General features: G+C 45.9%; 1 protein-coding gene across 3 annotated transcripts in view; it reads right to left on the reverse strand.

The window, feature by feature from the left end:
• Window positions 1-25,076, reverse strand: part of LOC137546355 (uroplakin-3b-like protein 1) — a 162,952-nt gene that overhangs the window by 20,662 nt on the left and 117,214 nt on the right. For 2 of the 3 annotated variants that reach the window (XM_068268697.1, XM_068268696.1), the window contains exons 2-4: window positions 17,820-17,963; window positions 13,600-13,816; window positions 12,561-12,637 (exon numbers count right to left, since the gene is read on the reverse strand). In XM_068268697.1, the coding sequence (XP_068124798.1) occupies window positions 12,561-12,637; window positions 13,600-13,816; window positions 17,820-17,963 (438 nt within the window). Of the gene's footprint in view, window positions 1-12,560; window positions 12,638-13,599; window positions 13,817-17,819; window positions 17,964-18,235; window positions 18,460-25,076 lie in introns of those variants that run through there. The other variant, XM_068268698.1, reaches the window with a different exon arrangement.

A 25,076-nucleotide genomic window follows, 5' to 3' on the forward strand; every position in this document is an offset into this window, starting at 1 on the left:
AGCGTGGCCTTCTCCTCCTGCGCCTCCTCCTGTTCCATCACGTCTGCTGCTGCTGGGTTAGCGTTGCCGCGTGGTCCCTGTTTATTGAACCACTTATCTTTATTACATTTATGACTGCATGGCGGTACAAAGCATGCTATCCGCACGCTTCTTGTCCTCATGCAAGGCCTGGGTTGTTGTGTCTCACAAAGCGTGGCCTTCTCCTCCTGCGCCTCCTCCTGCTCCATCACGTCTGCTGCTGCTGGGTTAGCGTTGCCGCGTGGTCCCTGTTTATTGAACCACTTATCTTTATTACATTTATGACTGCATGGCGGTACAAAGCATGCTATCCGCACGCTTCTTGTCCTCATGCAAGGCCTGGGTTGTTGTGTCTCACAAAGCGTGGCCTTCTCCTCCTGCGCCTCCTCCTGTTCCATCACGTCTGCTGCTGCTGGGTTAGCGTTGCCGCGTGGTCCCTGTTTATTGAACCACTTATCTTTATTACATTTATGACTGCATGGCGGTACAAAGCATGCTATCCGCACGCTTCTTGTCCTCATGCAAGGCCTGCGTTGTTGTGTCTCACAAAGCGTGGCCTTCTCCTCCTGCGCCTCCTCCTGCTCCATCACGTCTGCTGCTGCTGGGTTAGCGTTGCCGCGTGGTCCCTGTTTATTGAACCACTTATCTTTATTACATTTATGACTGCATGGCGGTACAAAGCATGCTATCCGCACGCTTCTTGTCCTCATGCAAGGCCTGGGTTGTTGTGTCTCACAAAGCGTGGCCTTCTCCTCCTGCGCCTCCTCCTGTTCCATCACGTCTGCTGCTGCTGGGTTAGCGTTGCCGCGTGGTCCCTGTTTATTGAACCACTTATCTTTATTACATTTATGACTGCATGGCGGTACAAAGCATGCTATCCGCACGCTTCTTGTCCTCATGCAAGGCCTGGGTTGTTGTGTCTCACAAAGCGTGGCCTTCTCCTCCTGCGCCTCCTCCTGTTCCATCACATCTGCTGCTGCTGGGTTAGCGTTGCCGCGTGGTCCCTGTTTATTGAACCACTTATCTTTATTACATTTATGACTGCATGGCGGTACAAAGCATGCTATCCACACGCTTCTTGTCCTCATGCAAGGCCTGGGTTGTTGTGTCTCACAAAGCGTGGCCTTCTCCTCCTGCGCCTCCTCCTGTTCCATCACGTGTGCTGCTGCTGGGTTAGCGTTGCCGCGTGGTCCCTGTTTATTGAACCACTTATCTTTATTACATTTATGACTGCATGGCGGTACAAAGCATGCTATCCGCACGCTTCTTGTCCTCATGCAAGGCCTGGGTTGTTGTGTCTCACAAAGCGTGGCCTTCTCCTCCTGCGCCTCCTCCTGTTCCATCACGTCTGCTGCTGCTGGGTTAGCGTTGCCGCGTGGTCCCTGTTTATTGAACCACTTATCTTTATTACATTTATGACTGCATGGTGGTACAAAGCATGCTATCCGCACGCTTCTTGTCCTCATGCAAGGCCTGGGTTGTTGTGTCTCACAAAGCGTGGCCTTCTCCTCCTGCGCCTCCTCCTGTTCCATCACATCTGCTGCTGCTGGGTTAGCGTTGCCGCGTGGTCCCTGTTTATTGAACCACTTATCTTTATTACATTTATGACTGCATGGCGGTACAAAGCATGCTATCCGCACGCTTCTTGTCCTCATGCAAGGCCTGGGTTGTTGTGTCTCACAAAGGGTGGCCTTCTCCTCCTGCGCCTCCTCCTGTTCCATCACGTGTGCTGCTGCTGGGTTAGCGTTGCCGCGTGGTCCCTGTTTATTGAACCACTTATCTTTATTACATTTATGACTGCATGGCGGTACAAAGCATGCTATCCGCACGCTTCTTGTCCTCATGCAAGGCCTGGGTTGTTGTGTCTCACAAAGCGTGGCCTTCTCCTCCTGCGCCTCCTCCTGTTCCATCACGTCTGCTGCTGCTGGGTTAGCGTTGCCGCGTGGTCCCTGTTTATTGAACCACTTATCTTTATTACATTTATGACTGCATGGCGGTACAAAGCATGCTATCCGCACGCTTCTTGTCCTCATGCAAGGCCTGGGTTGTTGTGTCTCACAAAGCGTGGCCTTCTCCTCCTGCGCCTCCTCCTGTTCCATCACGTCTGCTGCTGCTGGGTTAGCGTTGCCGCGTGGTCCCTGTTTATTGAACCACTTATCTTTATTACATTTATGACTGCATGGCGGTACAAAGCATGCTATCCGCACGCTTCTTGTCCTCATGCAAGGCCTGGGTTGTTGTGTCTCACAAAGCGTGGCCTTCTCCTCCTGCGCCTCCTCCTGTTCCATCACGTCTGCTGCTGCTGGGTTAGCGTTGCCGCGTGGTCCCTGTTTATTGAACCACTTATCTTTATTACATTTATGACTGCATGGCGGTACAAAGCATGCTATCCGCACGCTTCTTGTCCTCATGCAAGGCCTGGGTTGTTGTGTCTCACAAAGCGTGGCCTTCTCCTCCTGCGCCTCCTCCTGTTCCATCACGTGTGCTGCTGCTGGGTTAGCGTTGCCGCGTGGTCCCTGTTTATTGAACCACTTATCTTTATTACATTTATGACTGCATGGCGGTACAAAGCATGCTATCCGCACGCTTCTTGTCCTCATGCAAGGCCTGGGTTGTTGTGTCTCACAAAGCGTGGCCTTCTCCTTCTGCGCCTCCTCCTGTTCCATCACGTCTGCTGCTGCTGGGTTAGCGTTGCCGCGTGGTCCCTGTTTATTGAACCACTTATCTTTATTACATTTATGACTGCATGGCGGTACAAAGCATGCTATCCGCACGCTTCTTGTCCTCATGCAAGGCCTGGGTTGTTGTGTCTCACAAAGCGTGGCCTTCTCCTCCTGCGCCTCCTCCTGTTCCATCACGTCTGCTGCTGCTGGGTTAGCGTTGCCGCGTGGTCCCTGTTTATTGAACCACTTATCTTTATTACATTTATGACTGCATGGCGGTACAAAGCATGCTATCCGCACGCTTCTTGTCCTCATGCAAGGCCTGGGTTGTTGTGTCTCACAAAGCGTGGCCTTCTCCTCCTGCGCCTCCTCCTGTTCCATCACGTCTGCTGCTGCTGGGTTAGCGTTGCCGCGTGGTCCCTGTTTATTGAACCACTTATCTTTATTACATTTATGACTGCATGGCGGTACAAAGCATGCTATCCGCACGCTTCTTGTCCTCATGCAAGGCCTGGGTTGTTGTGTCTCACAAAGCGTGGCCTTCTCCTCCTGCGCCTCCTCCTGTTCCATCACGTCTGCTGCTGCTGGGTTAGCGTTGCCGCGTGGTCCCTGTTTATTGAACCACTTATCTTTATTACATTTATGACTGCATGGCGGTACAAAGCATGCTATCCGCACGCTTCTTGTCCTCATGCAAGGCCTGGGTTGTTGTGTCTCACAAAGCGTGGCCTTCTCCTCCTGCGCCTCCTCCTGTTCCATCACGTCTGCTGCTGCTGGGTTAGCGTTGCCGCGTGGTCCCTGTTTATTGAACCACTTATCTTTATTACATTTATGACTGCATGGCGGTACAAAGCATGCTATCCGCACGCTTCTTGTCCTCATGCAAGGCCTGGGTTGTTGTGTCTCACAAAGCGTGGCCTTCTCCTCCTGCGCCTCCTCCTGTTCCATCACGTCTGCTGCTGCTGGGTTAGCGTTGCCGCGTGGTCCCTGTTTATTGAACCACTTATCTTTATTACATTTATGACTGCATGGCGGTACAAAGCATGCTATCCGCACGCTTCTTGTCCTCATGCAAGGCCTGGGTTGTTGTGTCTCACAAAGCGTGGCCTTCTCCTCCTGCGCCTCCTCCTGTTCCATCACGTCTGCTGCTGCTGGGTTAGCGTTGCCGCGTGGTCCCTGTTTATTGAACCACTTATCTTTATTACATTTATGACTGCATGGCGGTACAAAGCATGCTATCCGCACGCTTCTTGTCCTCATGCAAGGCCTGGGTTGTTGTGTCTCACAAAGCGTGGCCTTCTCCTCCTGCGCCTCCTCCTGTTCCATCACGTGTGCTGCTGCTGGTGCTGGGTTAGCGTTACCGGTCCCTTTTCCTGGAACCTCTTCTCTGTATTACATTTATGACTGCATGGCGAAAAAAAGCATGTTACCTGTGCAAAGAAAACAGACATTTCCCGCATTTAAAAGACAGTTTTTCCTTTGAAACTTTACAATCAATTTTCTCAAAAACTATAAGCTCTTTTTCAAATATCTTTTTCCCTCTTGTACCCACTCCCAAGGTGCACATACCCTGCTAATTTGGGGTATGTAGCATGTAAGGAAGCTTTACAAAGCATGAAAGTTCGGGTCCCCATTGACTTCCATTATGTTCGGAGTTCGGCGCGAACACCCGAACATCGCGGCGATGTTCGGCGAACGTTCGCGAACCCGAACATCTAGGTGTTCGCTCAACAGTACCGCGTACCACACGTTGAGAACCTAGGCTTTATACAACTGCAAGCAATTGCTTTGAAAGGATTGAACTCTATTTTTTCTATTAAACTGGGGACCCCCGGTGTATAATAGATACTGTATGTTACAGGCATTTTAGCTGTGGGCGACAGTTGCAGTGTGGGAAACTCCATGCCATGATATATAGGGGGGGATTGCATGTTTTTATGAGGGTTTTGTATGGGGTGGTCTGTGGGTTCAAGTGTGGGTTATTCAGATTAAAAAAAAAATTAGTTTTTTTGCTCCAATAAAATTTGATATTTTTGATTATATTTGTAATAATAGACCATTTGCTTGGAGATCACAAACGCCTGAAAGGTATTTTGGTTTTTCATGATTATACAGTATATAGGTGTCTCCCCCTCAGGTGATCAATTAATATTATTGGTTCAATGTATGTAATTCTGTTATTTTTCTGTGGGGACACACTGCCCCCCCCCCCCCCCCCCTCGGTCATTATAGTTGCTCTTTCTTTTATTTAGTCTGTTGGCCCTTGTACTGCATGGAGGTGGTCAATTTGCAAGTGTGTATGCACCCTTTGAAAGAACGCAAGTTGCAAAGAAAACTGGAGCAAATGTGAAACAGTTGCACAGACTGTCCAATCAGCATCACTATTTCATTTTACAGCTAACATGTAATTGATTGCTCTGAACAACTGCTACACATTTACTTCTGTTTTCTTTGCATCAATTTTGATAAATCAGCCACAATGATTTAGTAGCAACTGTACAGAATACTTAAGGAGGATCCTGCCCAACTGTCCATTACAGGAAGAGATCCTTTGCCTATCCAGGCATGTGCTGCTGTAAATTACTATGTTCTCATACCAAAGTGGCAAAGATAAGGGACTGATGAAGTACATCAGACTGTTCAAGCTCCAAACTTACATAATGCAGTACAATAAAAAATTACAAACAGTGCATAGATTGGCTTTTTCACATAGAAATATCATTATTGATTTATAACCACCGCACAAGGGGAGCCATCTCCATCGCTGCTGGCTGCCAAATCGCCACTTCTCCATGAGTTCTCCTAGACATGACCATCACAAGAATCCATGTACAAAAAACGACCAATACACAGTGTGAGTCTTAAAGGATACCTCAACTGACATGTTACATGATGAGATAGACATGTGTATGTACAGTGCCTAGCACACAAATAACTATGCTGTGTTCCTTTTTTTCTTTCTGTGCCTGAAAGAGTTAAATATCAGGTATGTAAGTGGCTGACTCAGTCCTGACTCAGACAGGAAGTGACTACAGTGTGACCCTCCCTGATAAGAAATTCCAACTATAAAACACTTTCCTAGCAGAAAATGGCTTCTGAGAGCAAGAAAGAGATACAAAGAGGAATTTCTTATCAGTAAAGGCCACACTGTAGTCACTTCCTGTCTGAGTCAGGACTGAGTCAGCCACTTACATACCTGATATTTAACTCTTACAGATAGAGAAAGTGAAAAAAGGAACACAGCATAGTTATTTGTGTGCTAGGCACTGTACATACAGATGTCTATCTCATTATGTCACATTTCAGCTCGGGTATCCTTTAATTCCTCTCAGAAAATAACGATTTACTGTATAAAAAAAAGTTTCTTACTGAGTTGGAGCAATGCCGATTGTGCTGTGTCTGGCTGGTGTCTTCACTTTGCATCTGTATGGAATTCTCCCTGGCACTGGGTCTGTTCATGAACAGCTGAGTATAGATTCAGGCTTAGTTCACAGTGGGAGCTGCATTCCGTTCCCTGTAAAAACAGCAATACAAGGAACGGAATAGCCGCACCACATGTTATGCGACCGTTGGATCGCATGCAGTAAAGCATACAGTCGTTGAAAGTATTCTTCACTGCCATTGTTGGTAGAGCGTGCATATGGTAAGCCACTGCATGCACTATATTGGGATACTGTACTCCATTGGACCGCATCGCACCGAATACACCCTGAACTTCACATAGATTTACTACTGCAGTACAACTTTTTGCATTAACATGCCTCCGATACGCCGCACCGCAACACCCAACTGTAAACTTAGCTGCAGCGTAAGGGAATAGTGTACTTATATAGGCACTGCCCAGACAAATGCTACAGCATGGATTGGCAATGAAGCCTGTCATCATTATACCTGGGAAAATAACTTTTAAATACTGTGAATTATTTTTTTACATTTTGTGGTATTCGTAACACTGGCATTTTCCTTTGTTAATGTACTTATAATTAACCTCTTCACCTCAAAGGGTTTTTCTGCTCAAAAAACCAGAGCAGTTTTCACCCGTCAGCGCTCCTTCCATTCATTCACCTATAACTTTATTACTACTTATTACAGCAAAACAATCTATATCTTGGTTTTTTTTTGCCACTGTATAGGCTTTCTTTGGGGGGTACTTTTTGCTAAAAATTATTTTCTTCTAACTCAGTTTTAATAAGAAGAATAAGAAAAAAATTGAAAAAAAAACATTATTTCTCAGTTTTCAGCCATTATATTTTCAAAATGAAACATGCTACCGTAATTAAAACCCACACATTTTATTTTCCCGTTTGTGTCGTTTATTGCAACGTTTAAACTTTTTCCCTAGTACAATGTATGGCGCCAATATTTCATTTGGAAATAAAGGTGCATTTTTTAAGTTTTGCGTCTATCTCCAATTACAGGCCCATAATTTATCAAGTAATTGTAGTATACAGTTTTTGTATACATATTAACATAGTTCAGTCCCTAAGATAACTATTTATGTATTTTTTTTTAATTTTGTAATTTTTTTTTTATTAAAAAATATAAATAAAAAAAAATGGTAACTTTAGGGGAGTGTGGGAGGTCAGGGGTTAATAATAATAATAAAAAAGGTAACTAGGGATAATAAACTGAAAAAAAAAGGTGGATGTAATATTACAATTTGGCCACAAGATGTCCTCAGTAGTGACTTCAGCTCCGTACTGTTTGTACAGAAACGGAAGCACTACGCATACGGAATGAATGAATGGCCGAGCCGTCTGTATAGTACCTACGTCCCTGCACAGAGTTATGGCAGTTTGCAGGGACATAGTTACTCGTCCCGGGGGAGGGGAAATGGTTAAAAGCTAAAAAAATTTCGGGAGGCAGTGGTGGACTTACCTCCCTGAAGCAGACATGAAACTGTCGATTTTCACACAGAAAAATGTAATCACATACTCTCCAACATACAATGCAATGCGTTTTGCAGGTATATTCCTGCTTCCTCAGCAGGGCTGGCGCTACCATAGAGGCAAAGGAGGCAGCTGCCCCAGGGCCCCAGAGCCTGTAGGGGCCCCCAGTGGCTACAAGAGGAAAATATTTTTTTCAAAAAGACCTTATCGTTTTTGAGAAAATCGATTTTAAAGCTTCAAAGGAAAAAAAATACACATTTCAAACCTGCCGACTTTAACGGTTAATAGCAAATCCACCTTAAATGCTAGAAACCCTAAATTGCAGGATATGTTAAAGAGATCATTAAAAATAAGAGGAAAAAAAACACAATTTTTTAAAAAGACCTTATAGTTTTTGAGAAAATTGATTTTAAAGTTTCGAAGGAAAAAAGTATATTTTTAAATGCGGTAAATGTCACTTTTAGTAGCAAACCTAACAGTAGTGTAATTTTACATGTATCAAAAGAAAGAGCAATTCATTTCCTGACTGGGTTTCCAGGGGTCCATACTCAGCAGCAGTGCTTTGGCCAGGGATCGCTATACAGCCGCAATATGGCTGTATGAAGATCCCTGGCATTTTTTCCTATTTTCCCAATTTTTTTTTGTATTTGTAGAGTGTGGGAATTTTTTTTTCATTTATGTGGGGTCCCCCCTCCTGAAACTTTTTAACCCCTTGTCCCCCATGCAGGCTGGGATAGCCAGAATGTGGAGCTCCGACCGATTGGGGCTTCACACCCTGACTATACCAGCTGCAAAAAAAGGTCCCTTAATGCCGATTTTTGTTCCGGGGTATCTGTTGGGGGGCCCCCCAGGTTTATTTTGCCCTGGGGCCCCATTGTTGCTTAAACCGGCCCTGTTCCTCAGGCAATAAAAGGGAGGAGTATACAACTGTAGGAACCAGAGACAAATATAGCGTCCTCAGACCAATGTGTATATTGTTAAATGAGAGTAATATTTATACAGTATGTGTCTAGTGTATCATTCATGAGGAAAAGGGTGAGGTGTGGGGGGTGACAATTACCCAAATAGTAGGTGTAAGATAATTATTGGGTATGGTGGGGCTATAGGCGGTTGGTGTGGGTGGGACTAGTGATCAGGTAATATTGAGTATAAGAATTGATTGGGTACGGTGGGATTCTAGGGAAGTGAAGAAGGGTATAAGGACAGTGTTAAAAAGGGGGAGGTAAAAGTGTATGAATACAACTGTAGTCTAAGGCCAGGGAATAACAAGAAAGTGGGTAACACAAGGGACTAATTAATGAAATGACAAGCATGGGAACATTTTTGTAAAATTAATAAATTTGACTTACCAGTATAGTCTCAAGGTCACGATAAGCGCCTCAGTACTGGTATGGGTGTATGCAGCTTTTTTTATATTCCTCTGATCGGTAGGATTAACCAATCCTGTTGTGAGGGGGGGGGCAGGGTGATGTACAAATACTATTTGTGCATCACCCTGTCCCCACCCCCACTGCACAACAGGATTGGTTAATCCTACCGATCAGAGGTATATAAAAAAGCTGCATACACCTATACCAGTACAGAGGCGCTTATCAAGACCTTGGGACTATACTGGCAAGTCAGATTACTGGTAAGTCAAAGCAGCTTTGTTCCCACATGCCCATAGGCCCAATTATTTGTACATCACCTTGTCCCCCACCCCTGTACAACAGGATTGGTTAATCCTACCGATCAGAGGTATATAAAAAAGCTGCATACACCTATACTAGTACAGAGGCGCTTATCGTGTCCTTGGGACTATACTGGCAAGTCAGATTACTGGTAAATCAAAGCAGCTTTGTTCCCACATGCCCATGGGCCCATAGGCCCAATTATTTGTACATCACCCTGTCCCCCACCCCTGTACAACAGGATTGGTTAATCCTACCGATCAGAGGTATATAAAAAAGCTGCATACACCTATACCACTACAGAGGCGCTTATCAAGACCTTGGGACTATACTGGCAAGTCAGATTACTGGTAAGTCAAAGCAGCTTTGTTCCCACAGGCCCATAGGCCCAATTATTTGTACATCACCCTGTCCCCCACCCCTGTACAACAGGATTGGTTAATCCTACCTATATTGGTAACCCTGGTTTGTGAGTATATCATTTACTTACTTCTCATTTACCCATTTACTTTAAATGCTACACTATATGGGGCTCTCGGTGTCTCCCTTTTTTCCTTTTTTCCTTATAATTAAACATGGGTACAAGGGGCCAGATGCAGTAAACTGCATAAAATTGGCAATTTTACCATTGCTATCGCCGGATGAGCACCGCCTGTTAACCCATTAGTGTCATGGGTATTATCGCGATGATATGTGCGTTACTTATTGTGGTAACTTGCGTAGCACTAATTTATTAACGCACAGTGCTCCACTGTGGTACTAATGGTGAAATTGCCGTGCACTCCATGTGTTTAAATGGGCCTGAACAATAGACAAGACACAGCACTTTTATATTGCACTTTTCTCCTGGCAGGCTCAAAGCGCCAGAGCTGCAGCCACTAGGGCATGCTCTATAGCACACGTGTCGAACTCCAGGCCTCGAGGGCCAGATCTATGCCAGTGTTTAGGATGGACTGAGAAAGAAAGGAATGTGTTCTACCTGATGGACCACACCTTTCCTGATTCAGACCCATCAATTCATTTGAGCTGTATCAAAAATGTGTGAGGATCTCGGCCCTCGTAGGACCAGTTTGACATACCTGCTCTATAGGCAGTAGCAGTGTTAGGGAGTCATTGCTTAAAGAGGAACTTAAGCCTAAACAAACATACTGTCATTAAGTTACAGAATCAGAATCAGAATAATTTATTAGTTATATACATTAGTTATGTTAATTAAAATAGATAGGTAATATAATCTCTTACCCACCCTGTTTTAAAAGAACACGCAAAGGTTTGTGATTTCTTGAAGGCAACCAACTGTCCTGTGTCCTGATCACCCCTCCCAGTTGCTAGGCAACGAGAACAACAACATCAGAAATCCCATCATGCTTTGCACAGCATTAGGGGAAAAATGCCCGGGCAGTTTTCTTTGATGGGACGGAGCTTAGCTAAAAATGCAGCTAAAATGAGGCTTGGTAAGAAAATCAAAGTTCTAATGCTGTGAAACTGTTAAAGAAACACCAAGCCTTTTCAGTTCTGCTGAGTAGATTTTTAGTCTGGAGGTTCACTTTAAGGTCTCTTTACTGAATAGATGCTGGCTTACTGAACAGGAAGAGCCAAGATTCAAACCAGGCCCTTTCTAGGGCCGTGCGGCCCGTGCGGGCGCCCTGGTCGCTGAAGAAGTGTGGGCGCTGTAATGGAGGGGGGAGTCAGTTGCGGGGAGGGCAGCCTGACCTCGCCCTCCCTTCCTCTCCACGAGCCGCCCTCCGTGCTCCCCCCTCCGAGTGTGAATGCAGGGAAGTGCTGTGTACAAAGCGCAACTCACCTCCCTGGTTCCAATCGCCGCCGGTCTCCTCTTCTGTCTTCTCTTCATAGCCGCTGATACACACGCTGCTTCCTGTTTAGCCGGAAGCAGTGTGTGTATCAGCGGCTTTGAGGAGAAGACAGAAGAGGAGACCGGCGGCGATTGGAACCAGGGAGGTGAGTTGCGCTCTGTACACAGCGCTTCCCTGCAGTCACACTCGGAGGGGGGAGCACGGAGGGCGGCCCGTGGAGAGGGAGAGAGGGAGGGAGAGGTTGGGCTGCCCTCCCCGCGGCTGACTCCCCCCTCCATACTGGGGGGCACCTACCTATCTAACCTATACTGGAGGCACCTACCTAATCTAACCACACTGGGGGGCACCTAGGGGCACCTAACTAATCTAACCTATACTGAGGGGCACCTACCTAATCTAACCACACTGGGGGGCACCTACCTAATCTAACCACACTGGGGGGCACCTACCTAATCTAACCTATAATGGGGGGCACCTACCTAATCTAACCACACTGGGGGACACCTACCTAATCTAACCACACTGGGAGGCACCTACCTAATCTAACCTATACTGGGAGGCACCTACCTAATCTAACCTATACTGGGGGGCACCTACCTAATCTAACCTATACTGGGGGGCACCTACCTTATCTAACCACACTGGGGGCACCTACCTAATCTAACCACACTGGGGGGCACCTACCTAATCTAACCACACTGGAGGGCACCTACCTAATCTAACCTATACTGGAGGGCCCCTACTACCTATCTAACCTGTATTGGGGGCACCTACCTACCTAGCCTACACTGGTGGCAACTATACCGGCTACCTATAGTGGAGGCACCTACCTAACTAACCTATACTGGGGGCAGCTACCTATCTAACCTATGCTGAGGGCAACTATTCTGACTCCCTATATTAGAGGCACCCACCTAGCTAACCTGTACTGGAGGCACCTACCTATCTAACCTATACCGGGGGCACCTGCCTATCTAACCTATACTGGGGGCAACTATACTGGCTACCTATACTGGAGGCACCTACCTGGCTAACCTATACTGGGGGCAACTATACTGGGGCACCTATGCCTGGCTACCTATACTATGCCTGGCTACCTATATTGGGGGGACCTATAGCTGGCTACCTATACTGAGTGCAACTAGACCTGGCTAACCTATACTGCGGGCATGTATACCTGGCTCCGCGGGCAGGGATGGGGGCACAATTTTAACACCCTCGCCCTGGGTGCATTTTAGCCTAGAAACTGCCCTGATTCACACCCTGGACTCCTGTGTTAGAGCCAGAGCCCTTAACCAGTACACCATCCAGCCACAACCAGGCAACCTACTTGCATTATTGAGGTTAGCTCTCTTTTGAAATTCTAGCATGCCACTCTTTTGTTTGTGTTGTATTTCCAATTTATATAAAAGTGAATTTGGGATCTGGACAAAATGACTTAAAAATGTAACTAAATATATAGAATTTATTATGCTAGTTGTCAAACACATTTATTTAATACGCTACCTGCTCTCAGAGTGATGGCTTCAGACCAGCGTGTTGATGTCACCAATGTGCTGCCGTTTAGCACAACAAATTTAGCCCTAAAATCATAACGCAAAATGTTATCATTATTTATTTTTAATTTCATTTACTTATGTACATATAAATGTTCCAAACCAATGTAGGAATCGTTTATGCAGTAGCTACATACATTTTAGGCAGTTAAATGAGGGGATGCAGGGGTGTAAATACAGCGGCGCAGCCCCTGCGACCACAGGGGGGCCTAGAGCTTTAAGGGGACCCCAACTACTACTCCTCTTGCTCCAATAAAAGGGTTGGACCTTCAGATCAGGTGGCTTCTGTGGCTACGCTTGTTATGGGTGTGAAGATTATGATGTCCACACTTGTTTTATGGCCCTTGCAAGATGAGCCCCCAGTCTCTGATGATCACCAGGGGTTAGGCAAGGGAAAGGGTGTGAATTTTGGGGGGGGGGGGTCATCAAAGTTTGCTGCGGAGGTCCCATGATTTGTAGTTACGCCCCTGGGATGAGTATAGATCATTTTAGTCCCATCCTTTATCTTGTCATTGGATAATTGTGTACCCATCGGAATATTCACTATTGCATTTCATGTAAACTTAACAGGCACCGTTAGCCACTACTACGTACATTTAACAACTTATATACCTCTGTAATGGGTGATAAGAATGGATGAAACTGTCCCCGTTTCTCATTCAGGGATTGTCATGCAAATGCTGTGCAGGTGTTTATAAACGGTATTGACATGTCTGAACCTGCACTTGGACCACCGTATTGATCTGCGTTCTGTGATAGCCCGTGGATGCCCCTCGGATATGGTGCCATGACAGATGCAAGGTTCAAATATTAGAGGGGATTGCCTCCTGAATCGCACTTTGTACCGTATGCTTGCTGTAACCTTTCAAGAACTTCATTACCGCTTTTTCCAAGCTTAATTCAGCTTGGCTGCTGGCTGTAGGACAAAACGACACATCTTAATAACGGTAGGACAGTTTTATATTATTCATTTAAACTTAAAAACATACCGATAAGGTCCAGTCTGATTGAATGGGCCGCTACAAAAATAAGTGGCGTTGCAATCTGAGTCATTCCCAACTGGTATGATACCTTTCAATGATGGAATTGTGTCGGAGCATGGGTAGTCAGCAGCAGTTTTCTGTTTGGTGTGATAATACTTATTTTTGGAGAACGAGTAATATTTCACAGGGGTACTAAGATCTGTAACTGTTAAGCTTGGCACAACTGCAAAAAAACATAAAATGTACTTTAGTAAAGCTATGAAAAGGAAATGTTACAGGTGGACAGTTGTTAAAATGATACATGTGACTACTGAACATTTTCATTAAATTTGTAGTGGCTCTTGCATTTGTGTTTCACTAGATGGCAGAAGCAAGAGACTTCATGTTTCTCACAAATCAAACATTTCTGGGGAACCTAAGTGATATAGCAAATCTGGTCTGGATCTTTTAAAAAAATAGCTGCTGTTAGGTGGCAAGCCGTTTATAATCCTAACTGGGGTATTATCCTGTTCAGGGCAGCAGTCACACAAATGCACTCACTAATTTTTCAGCCAATGTTCAGCTCAGGTTTGTGTGAGGCCCCTTTCACACTAGGGTGTTTTCATTGCGATGTGTTACCCTTCTTTACCGCAGGGTAACGCTAAAGCAATTAAAACCTATGGGGCATTTTATACCTGCTGTGGTGTGTTGCGATGCGCCGGAAGCGTCATGTTTGACGCGAAAGCAGCAGTGCGTTACCGCTCAATATCACACATTGCTGTGACCGGAAGTCATGTAAGTCAACGGCGACGCACGTATTTTAAAACTTTTTGTGCTATGGTGCGAATGCGTGGAAGCGTACCTTTTCAATACACTTCCATACAATTTGTTTTTCGGCCACAGGAATTGAGCGCTAGAAAACCTCAGTTATAGCTTGGCTTGCAGACAGAAGTGAGATTACCACGCATTGCCGCAGTAATTTCCAAAGCCTATTTTTGCCGTTGCGGTGCAATGCGATCATCTGTTTGCACTGCACCTATAACACTGGTTTCTGGTGTGAAACCAGACTAAAGGTAATGTCACATCCTGGTATGTTTGTATTTTGATGGTTTGAATATCATGCCCATTGCATTCTACCCACATGTGCTATGAACTGGGTATGAGAGTCTGAAAATTCTACTTTATGCAATATGCAGAGCAACCCTTTGTTTTTGTGCATAGAAAATACAATCACTCAACAGTGATTCTAACAGCAGCTGTTAGGCTGGGAGGTTCACAGCTGCTGCCAATCACTGGTCCTGGATTAGGGCAGGTATCAATTAAATAAAAAATGCAGCACTAAAGCTGAAATAAGTCATATAATAATAATATATTATAAATTGGAAGTATCAAAAGATTTTATTGATGGTTGTACCAAAAATTAATATTCTGACAGTTGAAATTAATAAAACTAACTAACAAGGCAAAAATGGAACTACAGACATCTCCTCTGACAAAGAGGTCATAATGACCACATAACGCGTGGGAAGGCCGTCATTCCTACACAATGGCACCACTCCTGTATCTGCAATTTCTCAGTTTGGATGGAGTATGGGTAATCTGCCTTCACATGAGCCACTCTGCCATTGCCTCTTACATCCAGCAGTCAGTCAGAGCATTATAAATTTGACCTCACAGAATAACGGTATGCATAATCTGTCATTTGTAATAAGTTTGTTGCTCATGTTATTGTTGTGCATATTTACTCAGGGGGTGGGAGTTATGTTTGTGCTCATGACCTGAGGGGTTAATTTAACCCTAGATGTAGGGGTACTGTGTGCTGATGATTATTGGTCTAATTGATGTGAACGTGGTGGGAGTCTCTTGCAAGTGGTTTTTCCATTTCTGCCTTGTTCTTAATTGGTTTTATGAATTTAGCTGTCACTCAGAATATGAATTTTGTATACAAACACAAATTAAGCCCTTCAACACTAGCAATTTATGATCTCAGATTATCATTATATTACATATTTCAGCGTTGCTGCTGTATGATTGGCTTTTTTTCTTTGATGATTCCTTGCTGACATTGCTGGGTTGTTTCTATATTGTATAACGGTAGGTGCACATATAACATAATGAAAGGCTGCGTTTTATGTCATGTGCATTTTTTTTTTTTAGGTGCGTTTTTTGTGTATTCTTGCTGTGCGTTTTTGGTGTGTTTGCGCATGGAAAACGCATGATTAACGCATACCATTGCGTTTCCATTGACTTTCATTATGTGCGTTTTGGATGCGTTTTTGCATATCATGCAACAAAAACAGTATTTTTGAAAACGCACGCATTCAAATTTTATATGCGTTTTTTCCTGCGGCCCATAGACTTCCATTAGCGGCAAAAGCACAGCCTTTTCCGCAACGCTGTGCGAATAATTACTCAACAACCATATCTTGCAAACAGAGTTTACTTCCAGCCTTGAAAATAAATGCAGTTTTTGGTACTTATCCGTTAGCCGGGCGCATCCGGCAGGTGGCGCTAACTACTATTCCCCCTCCAGACCGACATGGATAGTAGGGAAAGATGTAACTCTGGTGGAGTTTTGTCGCCACCTAGAGGATGCGCCCGGCTAACGGATAAGTACCCATTTTAAGTTTATGATGAGCTTTAAATATTCATAGCTGGCTGCAAAATGAGACTGAAAGGTAGTTTTCTGAAAGATTTATGCAGCACTGACAAAGGTTTATAGTAATTTTTGCAAAAGTTTAAGATCATTTCTGAGCAGCAATTCAGGCATAGCAAGTGGCTGGCCTTACATGGCATCCAGAGGGAGGAGAACAGTAGCCTCCAGGTAAAGTCTTCTAGCTTTGTTTATTTGCTGCATTGTGTCTAATTTTTGAAATTTTAATTATAGAATGGGATAACCTCAGTGAGGGTCTGCCTCTTTCCATAGTTTGCAGGTGAGTACTCATTTCTCTGCTTTCATTTCATGGTGCAGTGAAGCATATATGGTATGTACTGTATGCTTCACTGTATGCGTTGCACCATACAAATAACTCACTTCCACTCTGTTGCTATCCAGCTTTGGCAGGGTGTGCAACTCAATGCCCCACTGTGAATGCAGCCTAAAGGTGGCCACTAATGACACAATTTGGCGAACAATTGATTATGAATGATTCTTCGTACTTATCGGAAATTATCATTTGGGACCACTAACGGACAAAATCTGATTGTATTGGTCAGAAGATTTTTATTTATTAGAGGTCCCAAACAATAATTTCTGATCGTTCATACAAATAATCATTCATATTTCCATTTAAACAATGCAAATTACCTGCCTGTCCAGCCGATCCTCTGCCTCATATATTTATAGCCATAGACCCTGAACAAGCATGCAGATCAGATGCTCTTACTAATGTTTGACTAGATTTGCCGCATTCTTGTTTCAGGTGTACAATTCAGACACTACCGAGGCATGAAACATCAGCAGGATGCCAGGAAACTGGTATTATTTAAAAGGAAATAAACATGGCAGCCTCCATAACCTTCTCACTTCAGGTGTCCTTTAAACAATTCAGCCATTCACCCAACAATATGTTCACCCCCTTTAACAGCTCGATATTGACAATTTGTACTTCTCTGTCTTATTTTCTTATGACTTGCTAATGAGCCCTACCAAATATTCATGTTTCTCATTTATGTACCCCTCCATTGCCACATTACACCAATCCTTTGCTCACTACACTGGCTACTCATAAAATGGAGAATTTATTTTCAAAATTGGCATGCTACATTCAAATCCCTACACAACCTGGGCCGTGGATACCTGAATGATTTATTGCAACTGGGTCACACCTCCCACAACCTCAGATCAAAAGGATCCAATAACTTGACCACCCCCAGAGTTCAGCTAAAAACCTTTGGAGCCAGAGCTTTCTGTCATGCTGCCCCTACCACATGGATTGCCTTGCTAATCTTCATCAAGACAGCTTCAACCTTGGCCACCTGTTTAGGTTTTTACTTATTGCATTTATGATCACATAATTTTTTCCCTGGACACATCACTATGTACTGATCTGAGGCAAGCTTATGCGCTTTGGGTCCTATGGGAAAAAAGCACTTTACAAATGTTTCATTGTTGTTTTTGTTGTTCATATGCTTTGTCCCTTAGTTCCAGCATATGTATTTTAACATGTTTCTACTGTTACACGTTGCGTTTTATTCATTATTTTAAATTCATTAAAAAAAACTGACGAAAATAATTTTCAACTTACCACTGTCATTCGCCACAACCAACCAAATCGTAGCTGTAGCAAACTGTTGGAAGATACACTGTGGCTCATCTAGGGTGAAAGTTGCATACGTCACTTTTCCTAGAATTGGTTTGACTGTGACTTGTGGAATATAAAATTGAACATCTGTAAAAAAAAATGCATTAATTATTAGTGAAAATATAACTGAAAGACTTTAGAGGGAGTTCTTAGATGATCATTTCATCATACAGGGATTTTTCAGTTTCTTTCTAAAATATGTGTGTGCCCTACATTATGTATATTTTAAAAATATGTACATGCTGTTGAACAAAAAGTGAGAGGAACACAGAGGCTGCCATCTGCATTCCTTTATAAACAATGCCAGTTGCCTGGCTGTCATATTGAGCTTTAGGCTTTGGTTGTTTTGAGTCGCACACCTGCAACAAGCATGCAGCCAGTACCAGGCCCGTTTTTAGCGCCGTGCGGCCCGTGCCGCCGCCCGGGGCGCTGTTGGGAGGTGGGCGCTGAAATGGAGGGGGGAGCCGGAGCCGCTGGGAGGACAGCCCGACCTCTCCCTCCCTCTCCCCGGGCCGCCCTCCGTGCTCCCCCCTCAGATGCAGAGCGCAGCAGCAGCAGCAGCAGCCAGGGAGGAAGCGCTGTAAACAACATACCTCCCTGCGTTCCAAGCGCTGCTCTCTCGCCGCCGGTCTCTTCCTCTCTGCCGCCTATACGATGATGCACACACTAGTTCCGGCTAACAGGAACCAGCGTGTGCATCATCGTATAGGCGGCAGAGAGGAAGAGACCGGCGGCGAGAGAGCAGCGCTTGGAACGCAGGGAGGTATGTTGTTTACAGCGCTTCCTCCCTGGCTGCTGCTGCTGCTGCGCTCTGCATCTGAGGGGGGAGCACGGAGGGCGGCCCGGGGAGAGGGAGGGAGAGGTCGGGTTGCCCTCCCCGCGGCTCCGGCTCCCCCCTCCATTATGGGGGACAGCTACCTATCTAACCTACCCTGGGGGGCACCTACCTGATCTAACCTACGCTGGGGGGCACCTACCTATCTATCCTATACTGTGGGGCACCTACCTAATCTAACCTACCCTGGGGGGGCACCTACCTAATGTAACCTACCCTGGGGGGCACCTACCTAATGTAACCTACCCTGGGGGGCACAAACCTAATCTAACCTACACTGGGGGGCACCTACCTAATCTAACCTACGCTGGGGGGCACCTACCTAATCTAACCTACACTGGGGGGTACCTACTTAATCTAACCTACGCTGGGGGGCAGCTACCTATCTAACCAACACTGTGGGGCAGCTACCTATCTAACCTATACTGGGGGGCAGCTACCTAATCTAACCTACCCTGGGGGGCACCTACCTAATGTAACCTACCCTGGGGGGCACCTACCTAATGTAACCTACCCTGGGGGGCACCAACCTAATCTAACCTACACTGGGGGGCACCTACCTAATCTAACCTACGCTGGGGGGCACCTACCTATCTAACCTACACTGGGGGGCACCTACCTAATCTAACCTACACTGGGGGGCACCTACCTAATCTAACCTACACTGGGGGGCACCTACTTAATCTAACCTACGCTGGGGGGCAGGTACCTAATCTAACCTATACTGGGGGGCAGCTACCTAATCTAACCTACACTGGGGGGCACCTACCTAATCTAACCTACACTGGGGGGCACCTACTTAATCTAACCTACGCTGGGGGCAGCTACCTAATCTAACCTATACTGGGGGGCAGCTACCTAATCTAACGTATGCTGGGGGGCAGCTACCTAATCTAACCTATACTGGGGGCAGCTACCTAATCTCACCTACGCTGGGGGGCACCTACCTATCTAACCTATACTGGGGGGAACCTACCTAATCTAACCTACACTGGGGGGCACCTACCTAATCTAACCTACACTGGGGGGCACCTACTTAATCTAACCTACACTGGGGGGCACCTACTTAATCTAACCTACGCTGGGGGGCAGCTACCTAATCTAACCTATACTCGGGAGCAGCTACCTAATCTAACCTATACTGGGGGGCACCTACCTAATCTAACCTATACTGGGGGGCAGCTACCCATCTAACCTATACTGGGGGGAACCTACCTATCTAACCTATGCTGGGGGCAACTATTCTGGCTACCTATATTAGAGGCACCCACCTAGCTAACCTGTACTGGGGCACCTACCTAACTAACTTATACCGGGGGCGCCTGCCTATCTAACCTATACTGGGGGCAACTATACTAGCTACCTATACTGGAGGCACCTACCTGGCTAACCTATAGCGGGGGCAACTATACTGGCTCACCTATGCCTGGCTACCTATACTGGGATACCTATTCTTGGCTACCTATACTGGGGGGACCTATACTAAGTGCAACTAGACCTGGCTAACCTATACTGCGGGCACCCATACCTTGCTTGGGGGGGGGCGCAATTTTTACACACTCGCCCTGGGTGCATTTTAGCCTAGAAACTGCACTGGCCAGTACAGTCCTGGCCAAAAGTTTTGAGACTGTCAAAAATATTGGAAATTAGAAAAGTTGGTAACAACCGCCTAACACCGATCGGCGTCGGCAGGTCTTAAGTGGATTTCCATGGAAACGGCCGCTCGTTCGAGCGGCCTTTCCATGTCAGTTCATGGAGGGTGTCTCCGTGAACAGTGTGCAAGCCGCCGATCGCGACTCGCACGCGTAATGTAAACACGCGGGGAAGAAATCCCCGCTGTTTACATCAATACGGCGCTGTGTAAAGGAGATCGGCGATCCCCGGCCTCTGATTGGCCGGGGATCGCCGGCATCTGATAGGCCGGCATCTATCCTAGGCGGCGCAGGACGGATATCTGTCCTGCGCAGCCCATTGAATAAGAGAGAGGGAGGGAGCGGCCGAGAGGGCGGAAAACGCTGCGGAGGAGGGCTTTGAAGAGCCCCCCCCCCGCTAAACAAATACAGCCGGCGGCGATCAGACCCCCCAGCAGGTCATCCCCCTAGTGGGGAAAAAAGGGGGGAAGTCTGATCGCCCTGACGCATTGCTGATCTGTGCTGTGGGCTGGAGAGCCCACGCAGCACAGATCAGCTGAACATAGCCCGGTCCTGAAGTGGTTAAGTTTTTATAATAGCAATTTGGGTACTTATCCGTTAGCCGGGCGCATCCAGCAGGTGGCGCTAATTACTATTCCCCCTCCAGGCCACCATGGATAGTAGGGAAAGATGTAACTCTGGTGGAGTTTTGTCGCCACCTAGAGGATGCACCTGGCTAATGGATAAGTAACGCAATTTGCATATACTCCAGAATGTTATGAAGAGTGTTCAGATGAATTGCATAGTCCTTCTTTGCCATGAAAATTAACTGAATCCCCAAAAATCTTTCCACTGCATTTCATTGCTGTCATTAAAGGACCTGCTGAGATCATTTTAGTAATCGTCTTGTTAACTCAGGTGAGAATGTTGACGAGCACAAGGCTGGAGATCATTATGTCAGGCTGATTGGGTTAGAATGGCAGACTGGACATGTTAAAAGGAGGGTGATGCTTGAAATCATTGATCTTACATTAACCAAGGTGACCAGCAAAGAAACCCATGCAGCCATCATTGCGTTGCATAAAAATGGGGGTCCCTGTCACTCACTACCTAACCTGGGGGTCCCTGTCACTCACTACTTAACCTGGGGGGCGCCTGTCACTCACTACCTAACCTGGGGGTCCCTGTCACTCACTACCTAACCTGGGGGTCCCTGTCACTCACTACCTAACCTGGGGGTCCCTGTCACTACCTAACCTGGGGGCGCCTGTCACTATCTAAACTAGGGGGCTTCTGTCACTACCTAAGCTGGGGGACTCCTGGCACTACCTTAACTAGGGGGCACCTGTCACTACCTAAACTATCCAGGCCAGCCAGCCCAGCATCACCACCAGCCAACCAGCCCAGAATCACTGTCAAAAAGGCCACAGCATCACCACTAGTCAGGCCAGCATTTACTTCAACCAGCCAAGCACAGCCCAGCATTACCGCCAGCCAGGTCACAGCATCACCGCAGCCAACCCAGCCACGGCATCGCCCACAGCATCACCACCAGCCAACCCGGCCACAGCATCACCGCCAGCCAGGCCACAGCATCACTGCCAGGCCTTTCAGCCCACACATCATTCCCAATCCAGCCAAAAACAGTAATGCCAGGCACAGCAGCAAGTAGAGGAGAATTCAGAACCCAGGTGAGAGGTATCTACCATATTAAGGGGGCATTCTGCCTATTTTTGTGAAATGCTGTCTATTTCTGTGCCTCATGACTGCTGAATTTGTCTTGTTGGGGGCCTCATGATTGCTGAATTTGTCTTGTTGGGGGCCTCATGATTTGTTGGGGGCCTCAAGATTGCTGAATTTGTCTTGTTGGGGGCCTCATGATTTGTTGGGGTCCTCAGGATTGCTGAATTTGTCTTGTTGGGGGCCTCATGATTGCTGAATTTGTCATGTTGGGGGCCTCATGATTGCTGAATTTGTCTTGATAGGGGCCTCACGTTTGCTGAATTTGTCTTGATGGGGGGCCTCATGAATGCTGAATTTGTCTTGTTGGGGGTCACATGATTGCTAACTGCGAGACTATGGGAAAAGCTAAATCATCATCATATGAGACAATAGCATTAAACATACTTTTTTAGCTTTTTAAAACAGAAATTAAAACTGTGAGGTTCTAAAAAAATGAATACATTTTTCAGGAGTAGGATGGATGAAATTGTTTATCTTCACAGTTTATTTTCAACTTGGATTTTCCATAATGTTCAGGCATGAGTTAAAACGTCTGTACAGTATTTAGTTTAACCACTTGAGGACCGCAGTGTTAAACCCCCCTAAAGACCAGGCCTTTTTATTGTTAATTGGCCACTGCAGCTTTAAGGCCAAGCTGCAGGGCCGCACAGCACAGCACCGCACAGCACACAAGTGATTCCCCCCCTTCCTTTTCTCTGATCCCCCCCCCCCGTGTTTATTTTTTTTAATAAATATTTATGTTGGTGTTTTTTTACTACACATCGTTTTTTTGTTTTCTAAACCCCTCCCCCCCTGCCAGCCAATCCTGCGATCGGCTGTCATAGGTTTCTGCCTTTGAGAGCCGTTCGCTCTCTTGTCCCCCAGAGGGACAGGCGTGGCACACGGCTGTCCCCAGTACAGCGCTGCTGCTGATCGCAGCACTGTACTAACAGAAAAGACGGCGGTTTCGCTGTCTGACAGTCTTCCGAGCCGCTCGGAGACTGAAGGCGGGGCAGAGCTCCGCCCCCCGAGCAGGAGATGCGTGCGCAGCCTGCGCGCGATCTCCTGCAAAATGCAGCCCCAGGACTTGACGCCAATTGGCGTTAGGCGGTCCTGGGGCTGCCGCCGCGACCACACCCGTTGGTGTGGGGCGGTCTTTAAGTAGTTAAATTGCTGTTGCCACTTTGTGATAGATAAGTGACTTTTGGGTTGCGGTTTGGGCACTCGGCCTCCAAAAGGTTCGCCACCACTGTCCTAATCTAATGTCCCACCATTGCTAAGTTCATGTAAATTTGTCTCCACTCGCGACCACACCCACATTCTGGTCCATGGCCCATCCATTTTTCGCTACGCGTGCCTCAAAATTTCGGCGCACTAACTGCAGTGTGCTGAATTCTGCTGCCTACAGTATGTACAGTATAAGCTGTTCTCTAGTGCCTGCACTGTGTGCTGATCTACCTTCAGTGTGTACAGTATAAGGAGTTACTCTGTGCCTTTACTGATTGTAAACCAGCTGTATTGTATGCTGATCCCTGCTACTTTCAGTATGTACAGTATTAGCTGTAAAGCCTGGTACAAACCTACAATTTTGATTAGCCAATTTTAGCTCTGTTCATTAAATTCATTGTCTGTTGGCCCACTTACTGCACGGGGGTGGTAAAATTGGGGGTCAGTGACTTTCAAAATTGTATGTGCGTATACATTTTTGATCTATGCCTATACTGATTGTAAATTATCTAAATAAAGTACAGGGAGCTCCATCCAATATCTTAAAGGGCAGGCCCGTTATCTGTAGCTTACACCGCTGCTACATTCATGTACATTTGGCCCCACCGATGGCCACGCCCACTCACAGCATGGCCATGCCCATTTTTGCCATATACCCCCCCACCTAGTGCCCACAGGTGCCCCCGATCTCCAAGGACCCTAGGAACGACCCTGGTGCCCTCCACGGCCTTGAGGCCCATCTCACAAGGGTCATAAAACAAGTGTGGCCAGCATGATCTTCACACCCATGACAAGTGTAGCCACAAAAACACCTGATCTGATGTATAGTCCCCTGTATGGGAGGAAGGGATGGTTAGTAGGTGGGGCCCCTTTACAGCTCTGGACCACCCTGCGATCACAGGGGCTGCTCCCCTCTAGTTACTCCTCTGACAAACAATTATACATACAGTGCCCAAAAAAGAACTATGTCAAAGCAAAATAATTGGTTACTTTTCTGATTCTTCATTGCATTCATGAACAGAATTTTGTCTATGCCTATATACAATAATTTCTAAACATTAAATGTGCACTGTGCCTCTTATCTCACTTAATGCCCCTCCATGCTCCACCATTGCAGATGTCACCCTTTACTCACAGGTGGTGTCTCTTTCCAATATCTCACTATTATTATTAAACTTTAAAGTGGAATGAAACCCAGCATTTCTTCTTTGCTCTAAAAATTTATTTACAGCATATACAACCAGCATTTTTTTTACTAGAACAGCATTCAAAGGGTTACACAACACAGCTTGAAAGTTCAGTGCAGTGAAATGTGGACGCATCCGAAGTGTAGATAATATTATTTTGTGTTTACTTAAGTGTATCAAGTGAGGAATGTGACACATTCTCTGACTGTGCAGAAGCTGCTGGACACAGAGAGACACTGAGAGCATTTCTGCCTTCAATACAAACATGAATAAAACCAGATAATAATAAAATGCAAAGTCAGCTCCCAAAGCAAAAAACTGTACTTTTGGGAACTTGTAATTTCTAAATGAATAATAATACTTATACACAAATGCAAATTTGATAACTGTATGGTATATAAAAAGTAGGAAAACATGTTTTTATTAAATATTATGTCAGGGTTTTATACCGCTTTAAGCGCTTACATATTATGCAGCGCTGTTCAACAGATAGGGGAGACATAACAACATTAAAAATGTTACACAGGCACATTACAGCACCAAACAATGGTACACAAAATAGTGATATAACAATAAACAAGGGTGCGCAAATTGCTAT

This window comes from Hyperolius riggenbachi, chromosome 2 (genome assembly GCF_040937935.1).
Source record: "Hyperolius riggenbachi isolate aHypRig1 chromosome 2, aHypRig1.pri, whole genome shotgun sequence".
NCBI classification, from domain to species: domain Eukaryota; kingdom Metazoa; phylum Chordata; class Amphibia; order Anura; family Hyperoliidae; genus Hyperolius; species Hyperolius riggenbachi.